Source organism: Pieris brassicae, chromosome 10, assembly GCF_905147105.1.
Source record: "Pieris brassicae chromosome 10, ilPieBrab1.1, whole genome shotgun sequence".
In the NCBI taxonomy this organism is placed as follows: Eukaryota; Metazoa; Arthropoda; class Insecta; order Lepidoptera; family Pieridae; genus Pieris; species Pieris brassicae.
This window is the reverse complement of record NC_059674.1, coordinates 6,879,145-6,903,180: the sequence shown is the minus strand read 5'-3', so window position 1 is coordinate 6,903,180 and position 24,036 is coordinate 6,879,145. Positions and strand designations below refer to the sequence as shown.

The 24,036-nt window shown below is 33.9% G+C and overlaps 1 protein-coding gene across 2 annotated transcripts in view; it reads right to left on the bottom strand.

Moving 5' to 3' along the window:
* The window catches only part of LOC123714922 (leishmanolysin-like peptidase), a 65,111-nt gene extending 41,075 nt beyond the window's left edge, over positions 1–24,036 (bottom strand). For both annotated transcript variants that reach the window (XM_045669591.1, XM_045669592.1), the window contains exon 1: positions 23,843–24,036. In XM_045669591.1, the coding sequence (XP_045525547.1) occupies positions 23,843–23,983 (141 nt within the window). In that variant the 5' untranslated portion in view covers positions 23,984–24,036. The remainder of the gene's footprint in view (positions 1–23,842) is intronic.

Sequence of the window (24,036 nt, the reverse complement as noted above, 5' to 3'; positions counted from 1 at the left end):
CCAGCTCACTCGCTTCTCGTTTAATTAAATGTTATAGAATTTGTTAATGAATCATTATAAAAACATATAAGTTAATGAGAATTTTGTAGGTTAACAGGAAAAAAATATTTTTTGATAGATTTTTATACGATTCAATATAGTTTTCAAGAGCAATACAACTATTCTATAGTATAATTCTATAACATAACTATAATTTTTGTCACTCTCAAAATAGGTTTCAGTTCCGCAAAATTTCTGCCTAGCAAGCATTCCCTTGAAGTCTGAGAACAGGATAGTTTTCATTGATAAACAAGACTTTATCCAAAATAGTTTGAAATATGCAAACTATTTTTGTTTTTAAACTCAGCAATTTCCTCTACAATTCTGTATTTATTAGCTTAAATTCGGGTTGTCTCTCTCCCTAAAATATGACGAGGGGATCGATGGCTGGTCATGCGTGATACTCGTGAACGGCTGCTACTTGTGGTGACTGGTCTGGTCTTTGAATTCGTGTATGCGGTGATGTTAGTTATTACGACTATGTATTTGCGTGTTGTTCCCTCGAGAATGTAAGTGCGTGCTCCTAATTCAACACGCCTCCTGCTGATAGAGGACAAATCTTTGTTTTTATTTTATTTTATTATTATTAAAACTTGGCGGACAGTTTATTGCCAGTTCTAGTCTTCCGTTCTACGCCTTTTAAGAACTGGCATTTAATGTAATATTAGAAGCATTTCATATGTTATTTTTTAAGTTCATCAGTGTACATTGTGTTTGTTACCTATATGAATAAAATAACACTCCGATATTTTAACACCCTACAGACACATTGCTTAGAGAAGAAACACACTTTTCATTTTACGTCTAAATATTTGTTTTATGCGAAATTCCAATGTTCCAACGTAAATTGTTATCCGCCCACATTCATAAATGTAATTCCTGTAATGTGTGAATAAAATAGCTTCGGACTCTGAATGTTAATTTTTATATGCAATTGGATAGGAGATACAGAAGCGGCAGCTGGCGAATGGAGAAAGAAAGCCATGGTTCTGGAAAAAGCTGGAGGAATCCTTTACCCTTAATGGGTTTCGACGGTACTCAATAACGAGTAATAAGTAAAAGTATATAATATGGTAGCGGAATGGACAAACGTTGTTCTGTACACACGTCCTACATACAAAAAAATGTGTGCGTGTACTAGTGTACATACGTAAGAAGTGAAACTTTTTTATGACCTTATTTTTCGAAAAATATATATGCAGTTTTACAGAAATTGGTTAAATAAAGTTAAATTAGATAAAGCTTTTATTATCACAGACATAAATAAAAATAATACAAATTATTTCATTTTACCTTATAACTACTAAGATTATTACAGAATTTAATTAATTGTAATGGAATTACTACTAGCATTGTTATCGTTATTATATATTTTTGTTATTAATGGCTTCGAATATCTTCGTATCAACCGTGGTAGGGTCACGGATCACTTCTATTTTCCATCCTACGATTCCAAGAGTACTCCCAAGTTAAAGCAAAAACTAGTATTTTTGACTTTTTAATTTATTATTTTATATAAGAAACTCAACCGTCCAACCGCTAAGCTAAATTAGTTAAAAAATACTAAAATCCTCTCTCCTAACAATTTTTATTTGCTAGTGCAAAAGCTATAACTATCAGAATGCGGCTAAAATAATAAACATACGCAGACAATGCAAAATTATGTTAATTTTCTTTAAAGATTTTCGACGATTTTCCACACGCCGCAATTCATGTGTGGAAATCTAATTAGACCGTGAAAATTGTTTGACGGAACACGTATTTGTATGTTTATGCAAATGTACATCGTTATACAGATTTATGAAATATGAGGTATTTCCGATACGACGAAAGAGCATTGCTTTTATGGCAACACACCCGTAAGCCTAGAAGCTTTACGAAAGCAGGGATTATCACTTGCAAAGCAAACCGCCTTCAGGTTTATTTTATTTACAAAAGTTTGCCAACGCTCGGCTCACTGATACATTGATATTTATAATAAAAATAGCCTTTTCAGATACTTTTAAACTTAAACACGTTATACTATATCATTCATTTTAGCTTAGTATACCGTTTTTTGTCAAAGGTCTCCTGCACTCCCACATGCACTATGCCACTCTTTGCCCCGTACCTGCTGCTTCCTTAATTCGGTATTTTGGTCTATCCACTTTCTTAATTGTCTTACTATTTTCGTTTATTCAAAATTCAAAATCATTTATTCTTATAGGTAAGACAATGTACACTTATGAACGTCAAAGAAGAAATACATAATAAAAGCTTGTACATTTACAGGCAGTTCTCAAATCTAGGGCGTAGAACGGAAGGGAAGAACTAGCCATAACCTCTCCGCCACTCTTTTTAATCGCCAAGTTTTTTTGTTTTATTTACTTATTAAATTAAATTATTTATATTAACCTACGTAGTAATAATAAATGAATTTAAAAACTTCGGTTCCTTCTTCCTTTGGAAATGTTGCCTAAGTAAGTTTAGGCAACATTTCCTCGCTGTATTACGTTTTTTAATTACATTGCGATATAATTATTGTATTAAATAAAAATCGTGTCTGCTATGACCTTATTTTTCGAAAAATGATCTATTATATGCAACTTTACAGAAATCGGTTAAATAAAGTTAAATTAGATAAAGTTTAACAAAAGGCTTTTATCATCATAGACATGATACAAATAATACAATTATTTCATTTTACCTTATTACTACGAAGATTATTACAGAATTTCATTAATTGTAATATAATTATTACTAGCATTGTTATCATTATTATGTATATTTGTTATGTCTTCGAATCTCTTCGTATCAAAGGTGGTAGGGACAAGAAAAAGATGGAACGGAAAAATGTGACGGTAAATTTTTTTCAAACGCCGATAAACAAGTTTCACTTCAACAATTGTAACAAATATGAAAAACAGCATACTAATGTTTTAAAAATGTTAAAATATAGTCTAATGCTATTTCAATTAGTTCACGTCGAAACATAAATTAATTTTATAAACGAGGGCGGAATTTCCTTGTATAATATTCTCTTATATCGCTATTGGCCTGAAGGCATTGACAGCTCGGAGCTGTTTGTAGAGAATACCTCTGCCTCGCCGAACGTTGGGATTTCCCAGGACAAGGGCGTCTCCTGGGAGACTCGGACCTCGTCTTTGTCATGCCATCTATATTTTCCGGAATCTTACTGGAGTAAACTAAATAAAACTCACACAATTTGGTAAATAATCGCCAATAAATAAGTCAACGTCACCAAAATAATCAAAAAGATTGCTGGAGCCCACAACATAGGCTCCACCAACACGTGTGTATTCAACTTCTTGACACTACGGGCCTGTGTGAAGTCAGAAGATTGACAAGGACGAAACCATTCCAATTAGTGTAAGTGCACGTGAGTCTTAAGTGCTAAATAGTGGTAAGTGGAAAAAATAGTACACAAGAACAGTGTGAGACTGTTACATACTATTTAGTAAGGTTTTAAATTATTAAAAAAAACCGCCATCTAATGGGATTTAAGCCGTGCGTGGCTAAGGCAAAAAGGTAGTAAATAGCGGCACGACAGTTGGCATTGACCCTGGAAAGGCAATTATTTCCGGACTTAGCAAATCGATAGAAACGTAGCGTTTCTCGTTTTCTATAAATAAATTTTGCATTTTAAATGTATAAAGCCGTTTGGCGTTGTTTAATTTTTTTTATAATCAATAATAGGAGTGCGGCGTTTGGTATGGGATGCTAATTACTACTACATAGACAAGCGAAAAAGGCCGCAGAGCAGGCGAAAAATAGGATATATATATATATATGAGCCTGTCGTCCAACTTAGATTTTGTTCCTATTGGAGTTGAGACTTGGGCCGGGGGGTTCAAGTGCACAGACGCTAATTAAAGATTTAAGTTAACGCCTGGTAGATAGTACCGGTGACCGCAGAGCTGGTGCATTCCTCGCTCAACGAATAAGTATCGCAATACAGCGAGGAAATGCTGCCAGCGTTAAAGGTACACTACCAAGGGATCAAACTTTTAAAATTAATTTTAATTTCCTTTTTATTTATTTTAAGAAAATTGTAATGACTGTATATTTGTTTATTATGTCAGATTGATAAATAAAAGTTAATTTATATTGTTTGATAATATATGAAAGGAGAAGAGTTGGCCTTTCTACATATTTCACACTCGCTTGTAAAAAAAAACATCGCGAGGAAACTGGCCATAGACCCAACAAGTCGACGGCGTGTGTCAGGCATACTTGTCTATTAAATGCATGAAATGATCACGAAACGGACACAACATACAGCCTAGACCCCGACAACATGCTGGTGGTAACAGAGGGAAGGCTGGACTGTCGCTATATTGGTGAATACAATATTAAGGACAATATTTAACACAAAATTAACGATATGGAATTATAATTGTTTGCTTAAATAAATAAATTATTATTGTACAACTTGTACGCCAGTGGTTTATTAAAGTGAAACTTGTTTATCGGCGTTAGAAAAAAAATTACCGTCACATTTTTCCGTTACGCGCTATCTTTTTCTTGTCCCTACCACGGTTGATTCGAAGCCATTAATAAAAAAAATATATAATAACGATAACAATGAAAGTAATAATTCTATTACAATTAATGAAATTCTGTAATAATCTTAGTAGTAATTAAGTAAAATAAAATAATTGTATTATTTGTATTCATGATAAAAGCCTTTTATTAAACTTTATCTTGTTTAACCGATTTCTGTAAAGTTGCATATAGTAGATCATTTTTCGAAAAATAAGGTCATAAAGAAGTTTCACTTCTTACGTATGTACTAGTACACGCACACATTTTAGAATCTATGGCTGCAGATATATTTTTATCTCTGTTATGTCAGTTAATTTGTTTACTATGTCTTATAACCTATAAACTTGAATTGAATTATTTTAATTATCCAATAAATAGTGTGAACAATATAACGAACTGTTTGCATTTCACTTTCTTTCTATATATTTTTAGCAGACACGATTTTTTAAATACAATAATTATATCGAAATGTAATAAAAAAATCATAATACAGCAAGGAAATATTGCCTACACTTGCTTAGGCAACATTTCCGAAGGAAGAAGGAACCGAAGTTTTTAAATTCATTTATTATTACTACGTAGGTTAATGTAAATAATTTAATTTAATAAGTAAATAAAACAAAAAAAACTTGGCGATTAAAAAGAGTGGCGGAGAGGTTATGGCTAGTTCTTCCCTTCCGTTCTACGCCCTAGATTTGAGAACTGCCTGTAAATGTACAAGCTTTTATTATGTATTTCTTCTTTGACGTTCATAAGTGTACATTGTCTTACCTATAAGAATAAATGATTTTGAATTTTGAATAAACGAAAATAGTAAGACAATTAAGAAAGTGGATAGACCAAAATACCGAATTAAGGAAGCAGCAGGTACGGGGCAAAGAGTGGCATAGTGCATGTGGGAGTGCAGGAGACCTTTGACAAAAAACGGTATACTAAGCTAAAATGAATGATATAGTATAACGTGTTTAAGTTTAAAAGTATCTGAAAAGGCTATTTTTATTATAAATATCAATGTATCAGTGAGCCGAGCGTTGGCAAACTTTTGTAAATAAAATAAACCTGAAGGCGGTTTGCTTTGCAAGTGATAATCCCTGCTTTCGTAAAGCTTCTAGGCTTACGGGTGTGTTGCCATAAAAGCAATGCTCTTTCGTCGTATCGGAAATACCTCATATTTCATAACAATTTTCACGGTCTAATTAGATTTCCACACCTGAATTGCGGCGTGTGGAAAATCGTCGAAAATCTTTAAAGAAAATTAACATAATTTTGATAGTTATAACTTTTGCACTAGAAACCAAAAATTGTTATGAGATGTTTCCCCAAGTTTCCATTGATTCTGTACACATTTTTATTCTTACACCCTGGGTAACCCTGCCCTCCCCCACTTGACTATCTGCTGTCGATGCCCTTGCATCCTACGTAGCAGAACCTTATTTACCTGTATTTGTCCTTAAAAGCCTGGAAGAGATTACTCGGTAAAGATAAAGTATGAATAGCCCTGCATGATATATTATTTAAACACCAGATTTTAAGTTTAACCACCCATTAACGACGATAAACAAGGGTTGCGGAGAGTTTCTTGCCAGTTCTTCTTGCCTGCTACGCCCTTGACTAGTACTGGTAATAATTGTAAATTTAGAATCAATTTAACAGCTTTTCAGTTGTCGTTCATATTTGTTTACCTATATAAATAAAGTTAGTTTGAGTTTGAACACTCGGCCGCCTTTCTCAGAATTGGTACGATATTCAGTTATCTAGAATTTCAATTTAATAAGTTTATTTAAATGAATTTTTAAGTTTATGATTGACATTCTTAAAGGAATTTTTAATATATCCAGCCATTTCAAGCGTTTAATAACTTTGTAATCTCAAATTCCTGACAAGATGAAGTTGATGCCGGTATTAAAGTGAATTTTAATTTATTAAATGTCAATCAAACTGATAACAATTTACTTTATTAACTAACTAGCTTATTCTGACTTCGCTCGGCTAGCCTTTTTACTAATATTCTGGGTGATATTGGGATATTCTAATATATCGTCTTTATAATATTGGTATTGATAAGACAGTGTGATAGACTTATTAATTGATTGGAATTAAATGGACAAAAATCCCAATTACAATAATTATTATCTTATCTAACCACTACTTATTTGAATATTTAACATACATAATAAAATAATATCAATCATCATATCAAATAATATCAAATCAATGGCACTACAACCTTTTTAGGCCTTGGCCTCAGATTTCTGTATCTGTTTCATGATCATTTGTTAAACTAATAAGCAAGTAGGTGATCAGCCTTCTGTGCCTGACGCCGTCGACTTTTTGGGTTTAAGGCAAGCCCGGTTTCTTCACGATGTTTTCCTTCACCGTTCGAGCTAATATTAAATGCGCACATAGAAATAAAATCCATTGGTGCACAGCCGGGGATCGAACCTACAACCTCAGGGATGAGAGATGCACGATAAAGCCACTAGGCCAACACTGCTCTATAATAAAATAACAACGAATAAATATACAGTCAATAAATCAACATCAAACTGAAACCGAGCGACAGGGTAGGAAAATTAATTATATTTTTTAATGTAATTTATTGTTTTGGTGTTATTTGCCAATGTTACATAGTAAGTAACAACACGGCCGAATTAAGCTGGATTCTCTGGTAAACCAGCTCTATCACAACAACAAACTAGCCAATTCGCCAAAGATCCACAGAACTCTGCCAGCTGTACACCCAGAAGTGATAATGCGACTTCTAAGCCTCAACAGAATAATGATAGGAACAATTACGGTCCAGTGTCTCCCTAATCGACCCTTTCGCAGGGGCTGTTTCAGCGCCGAGGAATCAGTCACCTACGTAGTCCTGGAATGCGTGGCTGTGGCTTCCCAACCGAAATCCTAGGAGCAGTAATGTCGCTCCGTCAAGCCTTCGAAGTGCCCAGAAAACATGAGCGTCTGGCGGGGGCTAGGCTTAGTTAGCCAGGATTAACGCACAACAGAAGAAATTCCAGTGCGGAAACCGAATTCACACAACATACAAGGGTTTTCGTCCGTTCTACGCCCTTGATGAGAAAGTAAATATAAGAAGCACTTTTGATAGTAGGCCGTTCGTAAAAAGAAATAGGGATGTTGTCGTGAGTCAGACCGCAAGGACTGACTACGCCAGAAGCAATATGCAAGCAGACTATATCTATAATAAATGAAATAGACTGCTTAACATCTACCCGCTTACCGTCTACAATCTAAAAATACGACTAAAGGACTGGCTTATGAACACACCCACGCAATGTTAAAGCTGGTTTTGAGACCTAGTATGTAGTTACAAAAAAACAAAAATAAATAATATATAATTTAAGGAATATATAATTAACTTTGTTATGTAAGAGCTGGAAACCCTGACACAGGTATTTTTTAATCAATAAACACATATTTATTTACTTTTTATTTTGGGAGAAGAACTGGACCTTCTCTCCCGGGAGAAGATTCAAGCTCATCTTTAGAAGTATCACGGACATGTTGCCAAATCTCTATTGTAATAAAACCATAATCCTCCTTCAATCAGCCTGATAAAACATAGTATGAAGAAACTGACCTTTCATAGTTTCTCAGTATTGTTGATAATTTCTTTTAGCACTTTTGCAACGCGGCCTTGGGCAATCTGGACCGCAACGCAAGGTCATAGCTTCTGCGTCATTGTAACTACTATAAGGCTTTAACCTCATAGCAGAAATATTGGTATTTCCATGTATACATTTACAATTATTTCCAACATACAGTATTTATAATATTCTTAACAAAAATATAATAGTAATAATGATAATTGATAAATAGAAAATTTTAAACTACTTTAAAAGTTTGGTCTTTCAATTTTAATAAGCGCATTTGCACTTGAGTTCCACGGCCTAAGAGTCTCCACTTCAAAGGGAACAAAATTTGAGGAAAACCTATATTTGAGCTTTTAATTTTTCTCTTGTTTATTAGCTCAAAATATCAATTTTATTTATTAAAGTCTGAATACTCTTTAAATTTAAGAAAAATACTTTTTGAACGGACTGAAGCTGTGTATTATTATTAAAAACTTATAATTATAAACTTATTTTTAATTGTGTAAAAGCTATGTTAACAAAATACAATACTCTTTAAATTTGTTTTTAACATAAATTCCTTTATGTATTAAACAATACGTATTTACTAATGTAATGTATTTAATGGAATTATTTTATCACTAACACACACATATACAGTATTTACAATATTCTTGATCTATACAATGAGAATAATTAGAGAATTCAAACAAATTTAAAAAGCTTGGTCCCTGTGGCGTTGTGTAAATGATGACATACCTCGCTGTATTGCGATACCTATTTCTTTATGCCTTTTTAAATTTGTTTCAATTTTTCTAAGTATTTTAATTATTATTTTTTTATTAATTATTCTGGAGGAAGGTGACCAGTCATAGTCAACGATTTCGTTAGACAATCTTGTCTATTCTTTGCATGTTCTATAAAAAAATCGTAATTTAATTGTAAAGATACGGAATTCCACGAATTTCATATTAAATCTCAAAAATATCGTAAGCAAAGTTTTCACTCGTGGTCATGCACAACAAAGGTCACTGACCGAACCAGTTAAGGGTGATGCAATTCGATTATTTGCATATAATACGTTCAAACTGGTTTCTAGAGACTTTTATAATATATCATTCAAGCTGTTTATATATGACTATCTCATAAAGAAGATTGAGCACTGCCGAGAAACATACACACTCCAAAAGATTCCCAATTCCCAAGCAGGCATTTGATGGAACCCGAAAAAAAGCCGAAGCGTGACAGTCCCGGATGGTTTACCCGGTAACTGTACAGTTGCAGATGAAGCAAAGAAATGCGGAGACTTGAGGTGACGAGACCCATATAGGGGTTATATATAAACTTTTTAATTAACGAGTTAGCACGAACATACGATACACGAGTCGAGACGTGCATGTCAGTTTTGTAAAGGTAACGAAAGTTATTGAAAAATGCCTAAAAATTGCGGCACAAACCGATATTGGTCATATATATTACGTTACCACAATAGTAGTTGGAATAAAAACAACTAAGCAATCTGCTGCTACTAGAATGTTCTTCCATAACTGTCTAGAGCGAACTAGAGAAGATCTCCAGCCAAGGTAGTGCGTTGTTAAGACTCATTAACGCCGCACAATGTACTCAGTTGTTTATAATTTTGCTATGTACAAGCGAACCATAGTCCGAGTGGAGCCCCTATATTCTGTAAACTCGGCATACATAGCGCTTTGTCACTCTTCATACCCATAAACGTGTTCCTCCATTAAAACTATGTCACATCCACTGAAATACAATAAAGGAAATGTCAACAATTCATGTCCTTGTTAACACAGTCGCTTGTTTAACCCGGGATAATATAAACGAAAGATCGTGATCGCCATCGTTTCGTGTCGTGTTTCGTCTTTAGCGTTACACTCTTACACTCAGCTACTTTTGATGGTCCCGTGAATAGAATATCTCTTACAACCCAAACTTCGTAATATAGTAAAAACATATTATCATTACGTTAAACATTTGAACGACCATAGGATATCTACAAATCCGATAAGACAGACAAGATCAGGGCTTTTAACTCAAGTTTAAAAAATATATATATTATTATTCTTTTCTTTGTGTATTTATTAGTTTGCGAGCGTTGGCAAGCCTTTGTAAATAAATAAAATACCAATAGTTCACAGACAATAGAACAGCAATTAGCGTGCAACGATAAAAAACGTTCAATTAGCCGTGTGAAGTCGTACCAGAACAACGAAGAATGTCTTAGCTGCACGCGACTTAAAGTGTTAAAATAACAACATATAAACACATATGTATAATAATTTTTCGCATCACAAGTTAGGTAGGTTAGTTTTTTTTACATTTAAGACGGTTTGATTACCAGACGAGGCAAGTAGTTAAGAAAATCTTTGAATGCAGAATTACTAACTTTAAAAAGTCACAAAGTATTTTTTCAGTACCCTATTTACGATATTTAAGGTACTTCATGTTCCATAACTTTGGGACGTATATATATATTAGTTAATAATTATAAGCGCAAATTAAATATCAGTAATCGCACACTCATAAATTGTAATTTAACATTCTCGTTTCCGATAGTGTCCAATAACATAAGTGACTAAGTCACGTACTCTTCAATATGTCAAATTAGGTATTTGCTAATCGCGCGCAACCTCTCTACCCCTAATGTTATCTTAGTTATAAGCTCACGCTTTAAACAATTAGAGCCAACTTCAAACAAAGAGTTTAACTTGAACATCTCCATACAAAAACTGCCACCATACTTAATTCTTGATTCGACAAATTTATCAAACATACTTCTATACATATATATTTATAAACTGATCAATCAAAATATGTTATTTTTACACTAAAATTTGTAGTTAATCATTAACTACTAAAGACAAGAGGCTTAGATCTTTATTACACACGCACTGCGGTTATTCAAACTTTAATTTCCGGTAAAACAATAACTATCTTCCAATCTGATAATTGTGTCTATCGGGAGGTGAATTGATATCAAACAAGTGTTTGCAAAATTTCAATTTAAGAGTTCTAACGACTTCCTGTTGCATACTTCCGGTCAGACATTATAGCATAAACACGGAAGATTTTCTTAAGGTCTTTTGCTTTGAATATAAATATTATTTATAATATATATTCGCGTTTTATAATTTAGTGTTTACTTCTCAATGTTATTAAATAAATTCTTGAATAGATACACTAAGAACGATATCGCAATTTTTCTAGTAACTAGGAGACTAACGATTCTTTAGACACTTTGTTACCACTCCGATCCACCACCACCACTCCATTTTTTTGGACTTGTAACACTCAGTGGTCCAGAAAGTTTACAAATCCTACAAGGCCTAGTATGAGTTCCACCACCCGCAAAGGCTTGCCGAAGACAGGGGAGAGTGAAGAAAGCTGTGCGCCGCGAATACTTTCAGAAATGAAGAGCGAAGCCTAAAAATTCTCTACAATTTGATATCAGAAAACACAACGATGTCATTATGAAGTAGGTTGTACAGGTCTTAAAGTTATATCATCGTGGGGTAGCAAGCTCGCACTAAGTATGACTCTCGTATGTCAAAAACGTTTGATGCATAAGACCCCTACATAGCCTATCAGGCAGATCGAGAAGCGAGAAGCCAGACAACTAAGGGGCTTTATTTGCTTAAAAGGCTTGGCGCCTCCACGCCGGGCCTGGGCGACAGTTACTCGCTCGCAGAGCCCCCTGTCCGGCGGGACACACGTCTTGTCTTTATCTTAGTGACTTATTTAACAAGTTTATGGCAGAACTCTCTATAGATACAAAATTCTCGTGTCACAATGTACGTTCCCATACTCATCCGAAACGGCTAGACCGATTCTTATGAATGTCTTTATGCATATTCAGTATATCTGAAAATTGGTTAGGTACTATCTATATTTCAAATCCCTAAGTGATAATGAGTGTCCACCCCTAATTTTATGAATTATCATACAAAAATACATACAACCCAAAAATCTTACCCCTCTACTATTAAGCCCTATATTTTTATTGTTCATTAATAACGTATGACTTGAACTCTGAGGTTTATATAGAGAACTATTCACAGAAAAACCCAAAAATTTTCATTCCGTAAAACTCGAACAGTCTCTGCTACCCGCATAGCAATGTTCATGTTGGTATGTACTAAAAAGGTAGGCTAATTAAAATCACATTAAGGAGAAAAGAAGTTCGCGGAGGTAGCTAGTAATACATAATATTAGATTTTGATGTAAGACAATCAATATCTGACGGGCTCAAATGTCCATGCAAGAGTTTTTTTTACATTTTAGAAAATTGATAGCCGCAACTTCATATTTTTCTTTTTATAATGTAGGCTTCGTAACTCAATAGGTCTGTCTGTATAACACTCCCTCCTAGTAAATACCATTTAGCATGGGCTCCCTTGCTATTAATGTATTTACCATAATCAGTAACATAATCAACAGCTATGATGTAAATAACACTAATTAAATTTTTTGGTATTATTAAGCTTCACACTCTTGCATTTCTTCATTTATTACTATTGGGTTGCTTGTAAGAGATCACTTATCGGTAAAGTCAATCATTGCTATTTTTTCAATGTATATAAATCAATTGATTAATAACATAACAACCATAGATAAACATATATAAGTTCATAATAAACAATCGGTCTTAAAAAAATCAACTGTGTCCCATTGACATTTGACATCTTCATCAATATAATGACAGCTGTCATTTCGCGCGGCAACGGAATAGATTTATATCCGAAAGCTTAAGCCAACAGTACGGTTCCGCACTTTCACTAATATTATGTAATTCAACCGCTATAGAACACGATTGGAATTATTTTATGGACCTAAGCGAGATTAAAAAAGGTGGAAGAAATACAAGCGGTAGAACAGAGAAAGAAAGCAATAGAAAGAATCAGTTGGAAAAAGGCTTACCCGTAAAGGGGTTCCAATAGACGGTTGTGGTAGCTAGTATATATAGGTTGATAAAATAAAAATAATGTATAAAAAGTCGTCTGTATATTATATTTTTTTTGTCATGATTGGAAACGGCTTCATTATTATTATTAAAATTAAAAAAAACTGTTATGGTGATTCATAATAGAATCATCATTAACAGTTTTTTGTTAATTTTGTAGTTAATTTATTTCCTGTACTATTATCTAATTATCCTATGTATTACTAAACACCTTTTTTAGTAATTATGTATTAGTAACCTTCCCCGGTAAAGGCCACCTCCAAGGCTCGCCATCTTTCTCTACCCCTATTTGGAACCCGCGATTTTGTCAATGTCATCATGCCATCAAACCTCTGTAGCGTATGCCTGGTGGGACTCTTCCCTGTCATTGTTTTCGTCCACCTTTGAGGCGCGCCGTATGATCCACCTTCCACTTCCACACCACTTCCACTTAATTTTTTTGCATGGCTAAGAGCATCAACTGCTTTCGTCACCGATCTTTTTTTGTGTCGTATCTTGTGTACCTTTTTAATGTTTAGCATACTCCATCAACTGTATAGAAGTAAAAGTCACGAAAACACGTAAAATTCTGAAATCGTTAAATCCAAATTAAGGACTTCGAACCAGGTGGAATCCCGTCACACGTGTAATGATGTTCTCTCGCTGCCGTTAACATTTGTTTACAATAAATCTTTATCATTCGGTGATTCCCCGTGTACAGAATAAGCAATGTAATACCAGTGCATAAATCCAGAGACAAATGTAACGTATGCAACTACGTGTATTTAAAATACTTTTGCTGAAGTATTTGAACACGTCATATACAATAAATGTAATAAACCCATAATTACTGGAACAGCAGGAGCAGTTGGCCTAGTGGCTTCAGCATGCGACTCTCATCACTGAGTTCGTAGGTTCGATCCCAATGGGCTTTCTTTCTATGTGCATTTAACATTCGCTCGAACATTGAAGGAAGATATCGTGAGGAAACCGGATTGCCTTAGAGCTAAAAAGTCGACGGCGTACGTCAGGCACAGAAGGCTGATCACCTACTTGCCTATTAGTTTAACAAATGATCATGAAACAGATACAGAAATCTGCGACCCAGACCTAAAAAGGTTGTAGCGCCATTGATATATTTTTTTTATATTTTTTATTATTGGAAAAGCATGGGTTTCATGAGGGTTAAGTTATTTATTAACACTTCGTTGCACATAATATATAAAGTGAATATAATTAAATTAAAAGGATGGCAACTGGCGGCCTTATCGCTTTCGAGCGATCTTTTCCAGGCAACCACTGTGAGAAAAAATTATTAAATTGGATAAGATAGGCAAAAATACATATTACACATAGTTGTTGAGACAAAACTAAATATGAACAAAAAAAACAAAATAAACTAAAAAAAAGGATAGCTTGCATGTGTGTTATAACGCACTGACACGGCTTGTAAATAACACTCATGCCTACGCTCCACTTTTTAACATTATGTTAATTACGAATTCAGATGGGTTCAAAAGCTTTCACTGTTACGATCAGTTACGTCTACATTAGTATGCGTGTTAAGTCAGGCCGCAGGTGTTTTGTAATCGGCGCATGAGTTGACGATAATGTACAGTACAGTACCAGTATACGAAACAGTAAACATAAGTCAATTAAGTACATTAATAAAGGAAACTGAAATTAAACTTTAAACAAAGTATAACTGAATATTTAAAAAGAAAATGTGCGTATACTAGTGTACACACGTAACAAATGACACTTCTTTAAGAACTTATTTTTCGAAAAATGATCTATATCATATGCAACTTTACAGAAATTGGTTAAATTAAGTTAAATTAAATAAAGTTAAATAAAAGGCTTCTATTAACATAGACATGAATACAAATCATACAATTATTTCATTTTACCTAACTACTAAGATTATTACAGAATTTCATTAATTGTAATAGAATTATTACTATCATTGTTATCGTTATTATATATTTTTGTTATTAATGGCATCGTATATTTTCTAATCAATCGTGGTAGGGGCAAGAAAATATTACGCGTAACAGAAAAATGTGACGCGTAACGGAAAAATGTGACGCGTAATCGAAAAATATGACGGTATTTTTTTCCAACGCCGATAAAGAAGTTTCATAAAAAAGGAAATTGTTACTAATACTAAAAAAAGTTATAGTCCTCCAGCTTCTTCAAATATTTCCTCACGCCCTCTTTGAGGTGGAAAATGTCTTCATAAATTGTTTTGCAGTAAGCTAAAACCCGATAACCCGCATTACCTCGTCGCTTTACAACCAAGCATTTTTAAGGCAGTTTCTGCCGCGCACCATGCTACGTGAAACCAGCTACTGCCTGCCGGTCTTGCAGCACACTTGTCCATGAGCGACGGTATCACTAATCAGGTGAGCCGTTGGCCCCTGTTCTATAAAAAAACGTACACTCCAATGCCAGAGGTCTCGCTATTTGCCGGCCGTTTAAAAATTGGTACGCTCTTTTCTTGAAGCACCCTGAGTCGAACTGGTTCGGCAATACTTCAGGGGACAGCTGGTTCCTTAGCGCCCATGGGCCGTATCACTTAACATCAGACGAGCCTCCTGTTTGCCCTGAGTTCTAAAAAAATAATTTAAAAATTGTGGGATTGTTGTTGCTAACATAAAGATCAGTTAACTTGAACCGAGTTCTATTTGACATTTCAAATGGCCTCGAAGCTTGCATAATACGATTGTGGTCCTAGATATTCTAAAGCACACTGATGTCCTATACTTTATTTATACGAGCTGTACGGTTTCACTCTTCAATAAAATATATTCATACAAACTTAGTGTAACAAAGATAGAACCTTGCGTAAGTAAGTTTTTGTTTTTGACCGATAAATGAATAATCAGACGTTTTAAAAGATTCTAGTAATGTTCCTACGAAGCAATTATGTTAATGAAAAATTAGACTGTGTTATTGAAAATAAAGATTAAAGTTATGCATACAGTGTATTAAAAGCTAAAAATAAATCAGTAAATCACACTGGGATCTATCCAGGGCATTGATTAAGTAGTCTTTCTTTTAAGACAGTATTTTGAGTGTTTTATTAAAGTAACAGTATTTTAAGAAAAAAAAGAAAAAATTGAGGATTTGAGCCCACCAAAGACAAATGGAAAAATTTGGAGCCTTCACTCCGCTGGACGTCGAGTACTAGTGAAAACATAAATGTCATAGACTTAGTATAATTATAGTGTTTGTATAGAACAGGAGGCTAACCTGATAAGTGATTCCGCCGCCCATGGACACCCACATGGCCAGAGGACTCGTGCCTTGCTGGCCTTTTCAGAATTGGTTCGGAAATAATCCAGTGTAATCTACGTGTTTACGAACACAAATTACGCGCAACTATCCGTTATCCGTAAAATATATCTATTATTAATGCTTTAACAACTCGTAACGAATATCTAATTAATGCAATTCGTTACAGTATATTTATTTAGATTAAAAATTTAATCTGCTTAGCGATGCAACTAATTGAATTACGCAATTTGAACGCATTTTATTTACAATTTTATCTCCGGTTATTCGTTTTATGGGTTTACCCTTACTCAGAAACAATACAAATTTCATAAATATCAGGACATTCGTTTTTGATATACTAGGTGTAGTAGATTAACTATTTCCCGTGGGCTACTATACAACAAACTACATCGCCCCAGGATTTTTTCTATATAACAGCGGGCCAATGGAAGGCCCATACACTCACACGACCAGAGAGCTCGTGCCTTGCTGGCATTTTAAGAATTGCTACGCTCTTTCCTTCAAGGACCCTAAGTAGATAGGTTCAGAAATACTTCAGCAGCTGATTCCATATAGTGGTGGCGATTACCTTAAAGAAGGCCGTACTTGGTTGGAATTTCTTCCGATAATAAAAGACAGCTGCAGGCATCAATCCGAACAACTCCTCAACACCGCAATCGTGCTGCAATGCGACATACTCCAGATGCTGTTATAGCCCAAATTAATTCTCAGCATAGATGGCTCATAACATCATGATGTCAGACAGAGCTGGTTTATATACCATAAACGTAATTGTTTTATTTATAATATACACCTCTACCGCATTCTTATCATAGTTATGTTAATGACATAAGATCGCAAAGAATTTATTCATTAGGTACAAAAGTAAATGGCATTAAAAAAATGCGCTAAAAAATAACAATATTTATTTTATTACAACCAAGTATGAATGAGGGCAGTAATGGCCTAGTGGTTTCAGCGTGCGACTCTCATCCCTGAGGCCGTAGGTTCGTAGGTGCTCCAATGGACTTTCTTTGTGCGCATTTTTCATTCGCTCGAACGGAGAAATACATCGTAAGGAATTGCCAATTGCCTTAGATCCAAAAACTCTGCACGTGTTGCTAATGACCTACGCCTATTACAGTGACAACTCATCATGAAACTTATTGAAATCTGAGGCCAAGAGTGTCTTTTTATATACGAATGAGCATTATATTATGCTATGTTTGTAGTCAGTTCTGCTTCCGAAGAGAATTAATGATTATCATTTTCCTCTGACTGTGTGAGTGCAGATGTGTTCGCAAGTGGCTTTTAGTAATAGACAAGTATTACTAACGAAACACAAACACAGAAATACACGTAATAAAATATATTTTAATAATTGTTATTTATAATCTTTATTTTTCTGTAAATAATTAAATAAAACAGACCGTAAAGATGTCAAAGTAACAATAATTGTTTATTGTTTCACGTTTCTCGTGTTGAAAATAAATACTTTTTAATTAGTTTTTTACTTAACACGCAATTATGACTAAAGTATATTATGTATTCGGATATTATGACAATGTTGTTATAATCACGCTCTGCTAGACTCTTTTCCAATTTAATTTTGTTCCTTTTGGAATAATGACTCTTGAACTGTGGCGTTCAAGTGCACAGCCACTACCTAAACTTAGGTTAACGCTTGGTAGATAGTCCAGGTCATCCCAGAACTGGTGGTACTTTCAATGAATAAGTATCGCAATACAGCAAGGAAATGCCACGCTATTAAGGGCCACAAGGACCAAACTTTTAAAAATTGTTTTAATTTTCTATTTATAAATTTTAATTATTATTATTATACTAGCGGACCCGACAGACGTCATGTCTTAACTATGAATATTAATTTCGAATTGTTATAATTACTTAACTAAAAATGCTTTATGATATACAACATTCTTTGTATGTTTTTCTGGCGCCTATATAAATAGTTTTGGTATTCCGACACGGGAACAGGCGACATATAACTGGCCAAACATTGATTTTCAAGATTAATGCCACAAACAATTAGCTACTGTAATTATTTTATACGTATTTTATTAATATAATAACTCCGATCGAAGCATTTGTTTTAAACGATATTAATTTTTCTTACATCTTCATTGACGATATTTGCAGCACGCATTCTTTCAGTCAATGTTATGTCAAACGCCATAAGGTCACATGAAAAAAGTTTGAATAGTGCTATGCACTGAAAAAAAAAATTCTATCATAACAAAAGTCATGATTACTTAATATGGTGGTTAAGTATTTTTATATTTTCTAATTTTCCGCGCAATTTTCTTAATTCTTTCATAAGAACCTTCTACTGACAATAACAAACACAACAAAAATTTTTAGCGAAATCGGTCCAGACGTTCACGCGTGATGAGGTGATCAAGGGAAATAGGGATTCATTTTTATATACATAGATTACTATGTAAGTATGTGTGGAAATAAATATCTTAAACATTACCTAAACAACTACTGTTCGACATTGACAGTTCCCATTAAAATAATAATACACATTAAATATATATATATATATATTTTTTTTTTTTTTAATTTACGTATTCACTTTTCCCGAAGAGGTAGACAGAGACGTACCTCCACTTGCCACCTCCTCTCTCGCTTCATCCAACAACAACTTCTTAACCACTGGCCGCTCAAGGCCAAACTAAGCATTACCTTTCGTATCCTCTTGTACCCCACTTTTCACGTATTATATATGTCGCAGTAAAGTAGTTAAATCAGACAGTTTATTGAATCTCTAGACAGTTAATTGAAAATCTATATTCAATCAAGTCGCTAAAGTTCCGTCAGACAAGTTAGTGAACGAAACGTTTAACGAGTTTCCTAAACGTTCCTAGGCAACAAGACAAGACTAACCTAACCATTTACAATAAAGCAAAACACGGCATTTCCAAGCTCTCAGTTCTTCAAGATGACACCGAAATAACAATAGCAAATGAAATAATCACGGCGGAGTCTTCAAAAAATCCGAAATTTCTTTATTAAGTAAATAGTTGTAAATCTATATTTTAGTACATACATCCCTTTTAAGTTAGGGATGAACGCTCTTCTCTATATGTTAATACTTAATCTACTTAACAAAGTTCTTAAAAAACAAAACAGCTTAGGTACTTAAATAGGTATAAAAAGTAGTCTTGTTTTACATAGTTAATCAATTTGGCTGCTTAGCTGGCTTTCGGTCAGACAGATAGTTAAACGTTTTCGACGCTGCTTTATTTAAATCAAAATGATTTTATTGAATATTGACATTTAATTAACTTTCTATAGATTCAATCAACTCTCTGATTTAACTACTATACTGCGATATATATAAATAAATCAGTAGCTCTAGAACCTTTTTAGGTCTGGGCCTCAGATTTATAAATCTGATTCACGATTATTTGTCAATCTAATAGGCAAGTAGGTGATAGGGTTGAGGATTTGGGTCTAAGGCAGGCCGGTTTCCTAACGATGTTTTCCTTCACAGTTCGAGCGGAAGATAGTCCATTGGTGCACAGCCGAGCTCAGCGATGGAAGTCGCACGCTGAAGCCACCAGGCCAACACTGCTCTTTTGTGCATGTGTGTAAATATGAAACATGATTAACCGTGGGGAAAACCCACTGTACCATATGTTAGACTAGAAATTAGTGTTATTCTTGAATCGCAACGCTTTCTAACGCTTGTCATGCAATTAAAATGCTCGTATGACTTTCTTAACACGAATGCCAATCCCCGAAACTCAGCGCATCATCTGCGACATGCAGATACAGGCCGAAGCGTATGTGAATTAAAAAATATTTTCCAAGTCTGTAACTGTAACTGTCACGATCACAGTATCCCACATCATCGTGTCAAATGTCAAAAACTTAACGCATTTTGTATTTCTGTCATTTCAGTTGAGAGATACTTGAAGTCCATAAACAAGAATTGAATTTAGGTCATAGATTAAAAATTATTTTTATGGTCCGATCGGCAATATTCAAATTCGACAGCGCAAAATTGGCGCGCGATGTCTACACTCTACGGAACATTAAAAACACTATTATAACATACTAATTATTTAGAGACGTATAAGTTGTATTCGTGTTTACAAGTTCGTTTGTTACACACAAATATACAAAATTCTTTACCTATATATATAATTGATAAAGAAAAGAAAAAATCAAATTTAAAAATTTAGTCCCTATGATAGTGTACCTTTAATGCTGGCAATCCTTACTGTATTGCAATACTTGTTCGTTAAGCGAGGAAATTAGTAAAATTATCATTCGTTACTTTATTTTTGGTGGCATCAAATTAATCCCGCTCAAATGACTTCATTTGGCTTTGAGATGGACATCGACATCGTCCATCATCGAATAATGAATTTCTTTTATGTTATAGAAGGCAAATGTGCATTGCTGGCCTTTTAAGAATTGGAACGCATTTCACTCATTGGAGTTTTCTTTATTTAGTCACGTCCTGCCGCGTCATATATTTACTAAAATAAGTAAATATATTATCCTTCAAGAAAAGAGCGTACCACCGCGAGCCCTCTGGCAATGTATAATAGGCGACGGTATCACTTATCAGGTGAGACTCCCGCCCGTTTGCCTATTACATAAAAAAATAATGAACGTACTAAGGAACTATTTGTTTGAATTTAATTTTGTATTGTTTATTTATCAAGCTATCCCTTTCCCTTTGTTGCTAATCCTCTTTGAAGACACTCTCCTTAAAGCCTCAGCTAGCATCCATATACCGGGCGTTAAAATAACGAATGACGTTCAGTCTCGCAGTCATTTGGAAGTGAACTCTAAATTAGCCTCTTAAGAATCTATTTGTGCTCAGCAAGGCGAGACAGTAATTCACTACGGGCCACCGCTTTTAACTTAAAACGCAAATTCTCATCTCTGGCCGGGAGCTCCCTAGTACCAGCTCCTTTCGCTTGACCGTATTCAACGAAGAGCGATTCGAATCGTCGACGACCAGTCACTGACCCCTTGGCGTTGCATAGAGATGTGGGGTCTCTCTGGATCTTCTACCGCATTTACCATGGAGAGTGTACAGAGGAGTTGTTCGGACTAATCTGTAGCTGAGTTTCATTATCGGACGTCAAGGCAAAATACAAATCTATCCGTATCACCTCGACGTCCGTCGTTTCACAACTGAGCACAACTGAGCTGCCCACTGAAGTATTATCGAACCCAATTCTATTTATAAACAATTACGATTATACATTAGTGACCATAGAGCATACACAAAATCTTATTTTTAATTCGTCCATAAACTGGCCAAAACGCATCACATCAAAAACAGTTTCCGACGGAATAAACTCCAATACAGACAAATACATTGAATAAATTAAGGATTATTACAAGTTATTTTAATTAGTTAGTTAGTTAAAGGTGTTTTTCATATTTTCAAAAAGGCCTATTATTGCGGGGATAAGCTCACAGTTGTAAAGGCATTGTTTCGATAATATTGCTGTTATTACTAGGATACTAAGTACATGGCATATACAATTATACATATCATATGAAAGCTTATTTTTGCCTCTTCGACCATTAAAACATTGTTATGTATTTAGTGTTAATAGTTACAAAATAACTTTATGTTATTACAGTCATTCATCTAATTAGACTGAAGTTTACGATTTGTTCCACTGTTTAAACATAATTACGAACGACACCGTAACCGTACATAAAGGTATTTTTGATGACTGTATATGTTAATAATATATTACCACTAGTCGCAGAAATATTTGGTGAAACAGGGATTCTTTTCATTCTTTATTTATTTTTAAACTTTCGCATTACCTCTTTATCATTTAGTAGAATTACAATCTAATCTAAAACTAAGTTTATGGTTGTTGCGATCTATTTCAAGAACGAGTAATACTAACATATGGACGAAATAATTTCTGAAGAATAAAGACATCCTCGTGATTTTTATGGTAAAATTACAGTTATAGTACGCGATGTACTGTAAAACTGTAATTTTGGGATGTCAAAAATGACAACACATTAACACAGTCGTTATAGTGTTTTACGACTCTGTTCCCATGAGCAAGCCATATAATAAATATAGATACGAATATTTTTTTTAATTTTAATGTCTTAATAAAATACAATACATAGTACGATAGACGAGTGTATATATATATATCATAAAACTTAGTTCATTGTATTCATTTTATTTTGTAACGTAAATTAGGAAGAAAACAAAAACGAATCGAAATTGATTTCATCATTTCATGAAAACGTGGATCACATTGTTCCATCCTTTTAACTAAATATACTATAAATATTCCATATTGCTACACCTAACAATTATATACTACAAATAAACAATTATACTAAACAAATAGGCACACACAAACACAATGATTGAACACAAAAAGGTTCAAAAATTTACGAAAGGAAAAATATACTGAAAATTATTCAATACATTTAAGTGACTAATACCTAATTCGGCTGTTTGGTGATGGTGTGGTCATGATAAATGTGATTTGGCGCTATGGATATTCTTAATAATCCTTTTAAAAAATTTTCGCGATAGTTATATTAACAAAAACTGTGTCGTGTCATATATTTAGCTATTTATATCGTTAATTGATTGGACATCGTTTCATGAAATGCTCGTCGTCAAGTTTTACGTAAAAAACGTTTACAACTTGCGGTAAATGAAGTAAGAAAACAAAAATTTAGTTTAGAGACAATTATGAGTCTAATATCTCAAAGCTTTTAAATGTGTCAAAACTTTTCAATTTAAATCAACAAAAAAAATCTCCAATGAAAGTTGAGACCGTTTTTATCTTCGATAAAACGACGGACTAAATTAGTTACAGCGAGGCGAGGAATGCTTTGCGATGCAATAAAGAGAGAACAATGCAACAAACTATAGTACAAGTACAACTGAAGAGGAAAAGAGAGTTGACCAGTCTCCTCCTACTTGAAGTACACCAGGATGAAACAGGGCAGCTTGACTATCTGATAAAGATTACAAGAGAGGATGCTTAAACGCATTTCGACGTCGGAATTATAAAAAAAAAACAAAATAGAAAACTACAACAAAGCAAACAAATAATATAAACGTAGACAACGTTAAAAAAATATTTCCATAATAAGGATTTTATTAAATTTTAATTTTTGAACAAAGAAAAAACTTAAAACTAATTTTAGGTTAGATAAATTCGCGATACAAAACTCAAACATTTTTTATTTCTCTATATTTCCAAAAGAATTAAATAATATAAGCGTGTAATTAATGTAATTTCTTCGTCGAGATGAGTCATAGATACATTAAAAAAGCCCGCCCGTCAAAGATTTTAATATAAATCAATATTCGCATCGAAATATTCGACTTAAATGCATCAAAGAGATTGTTTATAATCAAATTAATTATTATGGCACTTACTTGGTCTTCTTTGGGGTGTTCATGTGTACAATGTCTGTGTTGTTGTTGGTCTGTCTCCAATTCATTCACAAACGAATACGAAACCACACTATTCATAAACAAAACAACACAAACACACACATATAGTGTCATTTTCGACATTTTCACATGAATTGTTTACATTTTAAAACTGCGACACGTGTTAACATACCGAG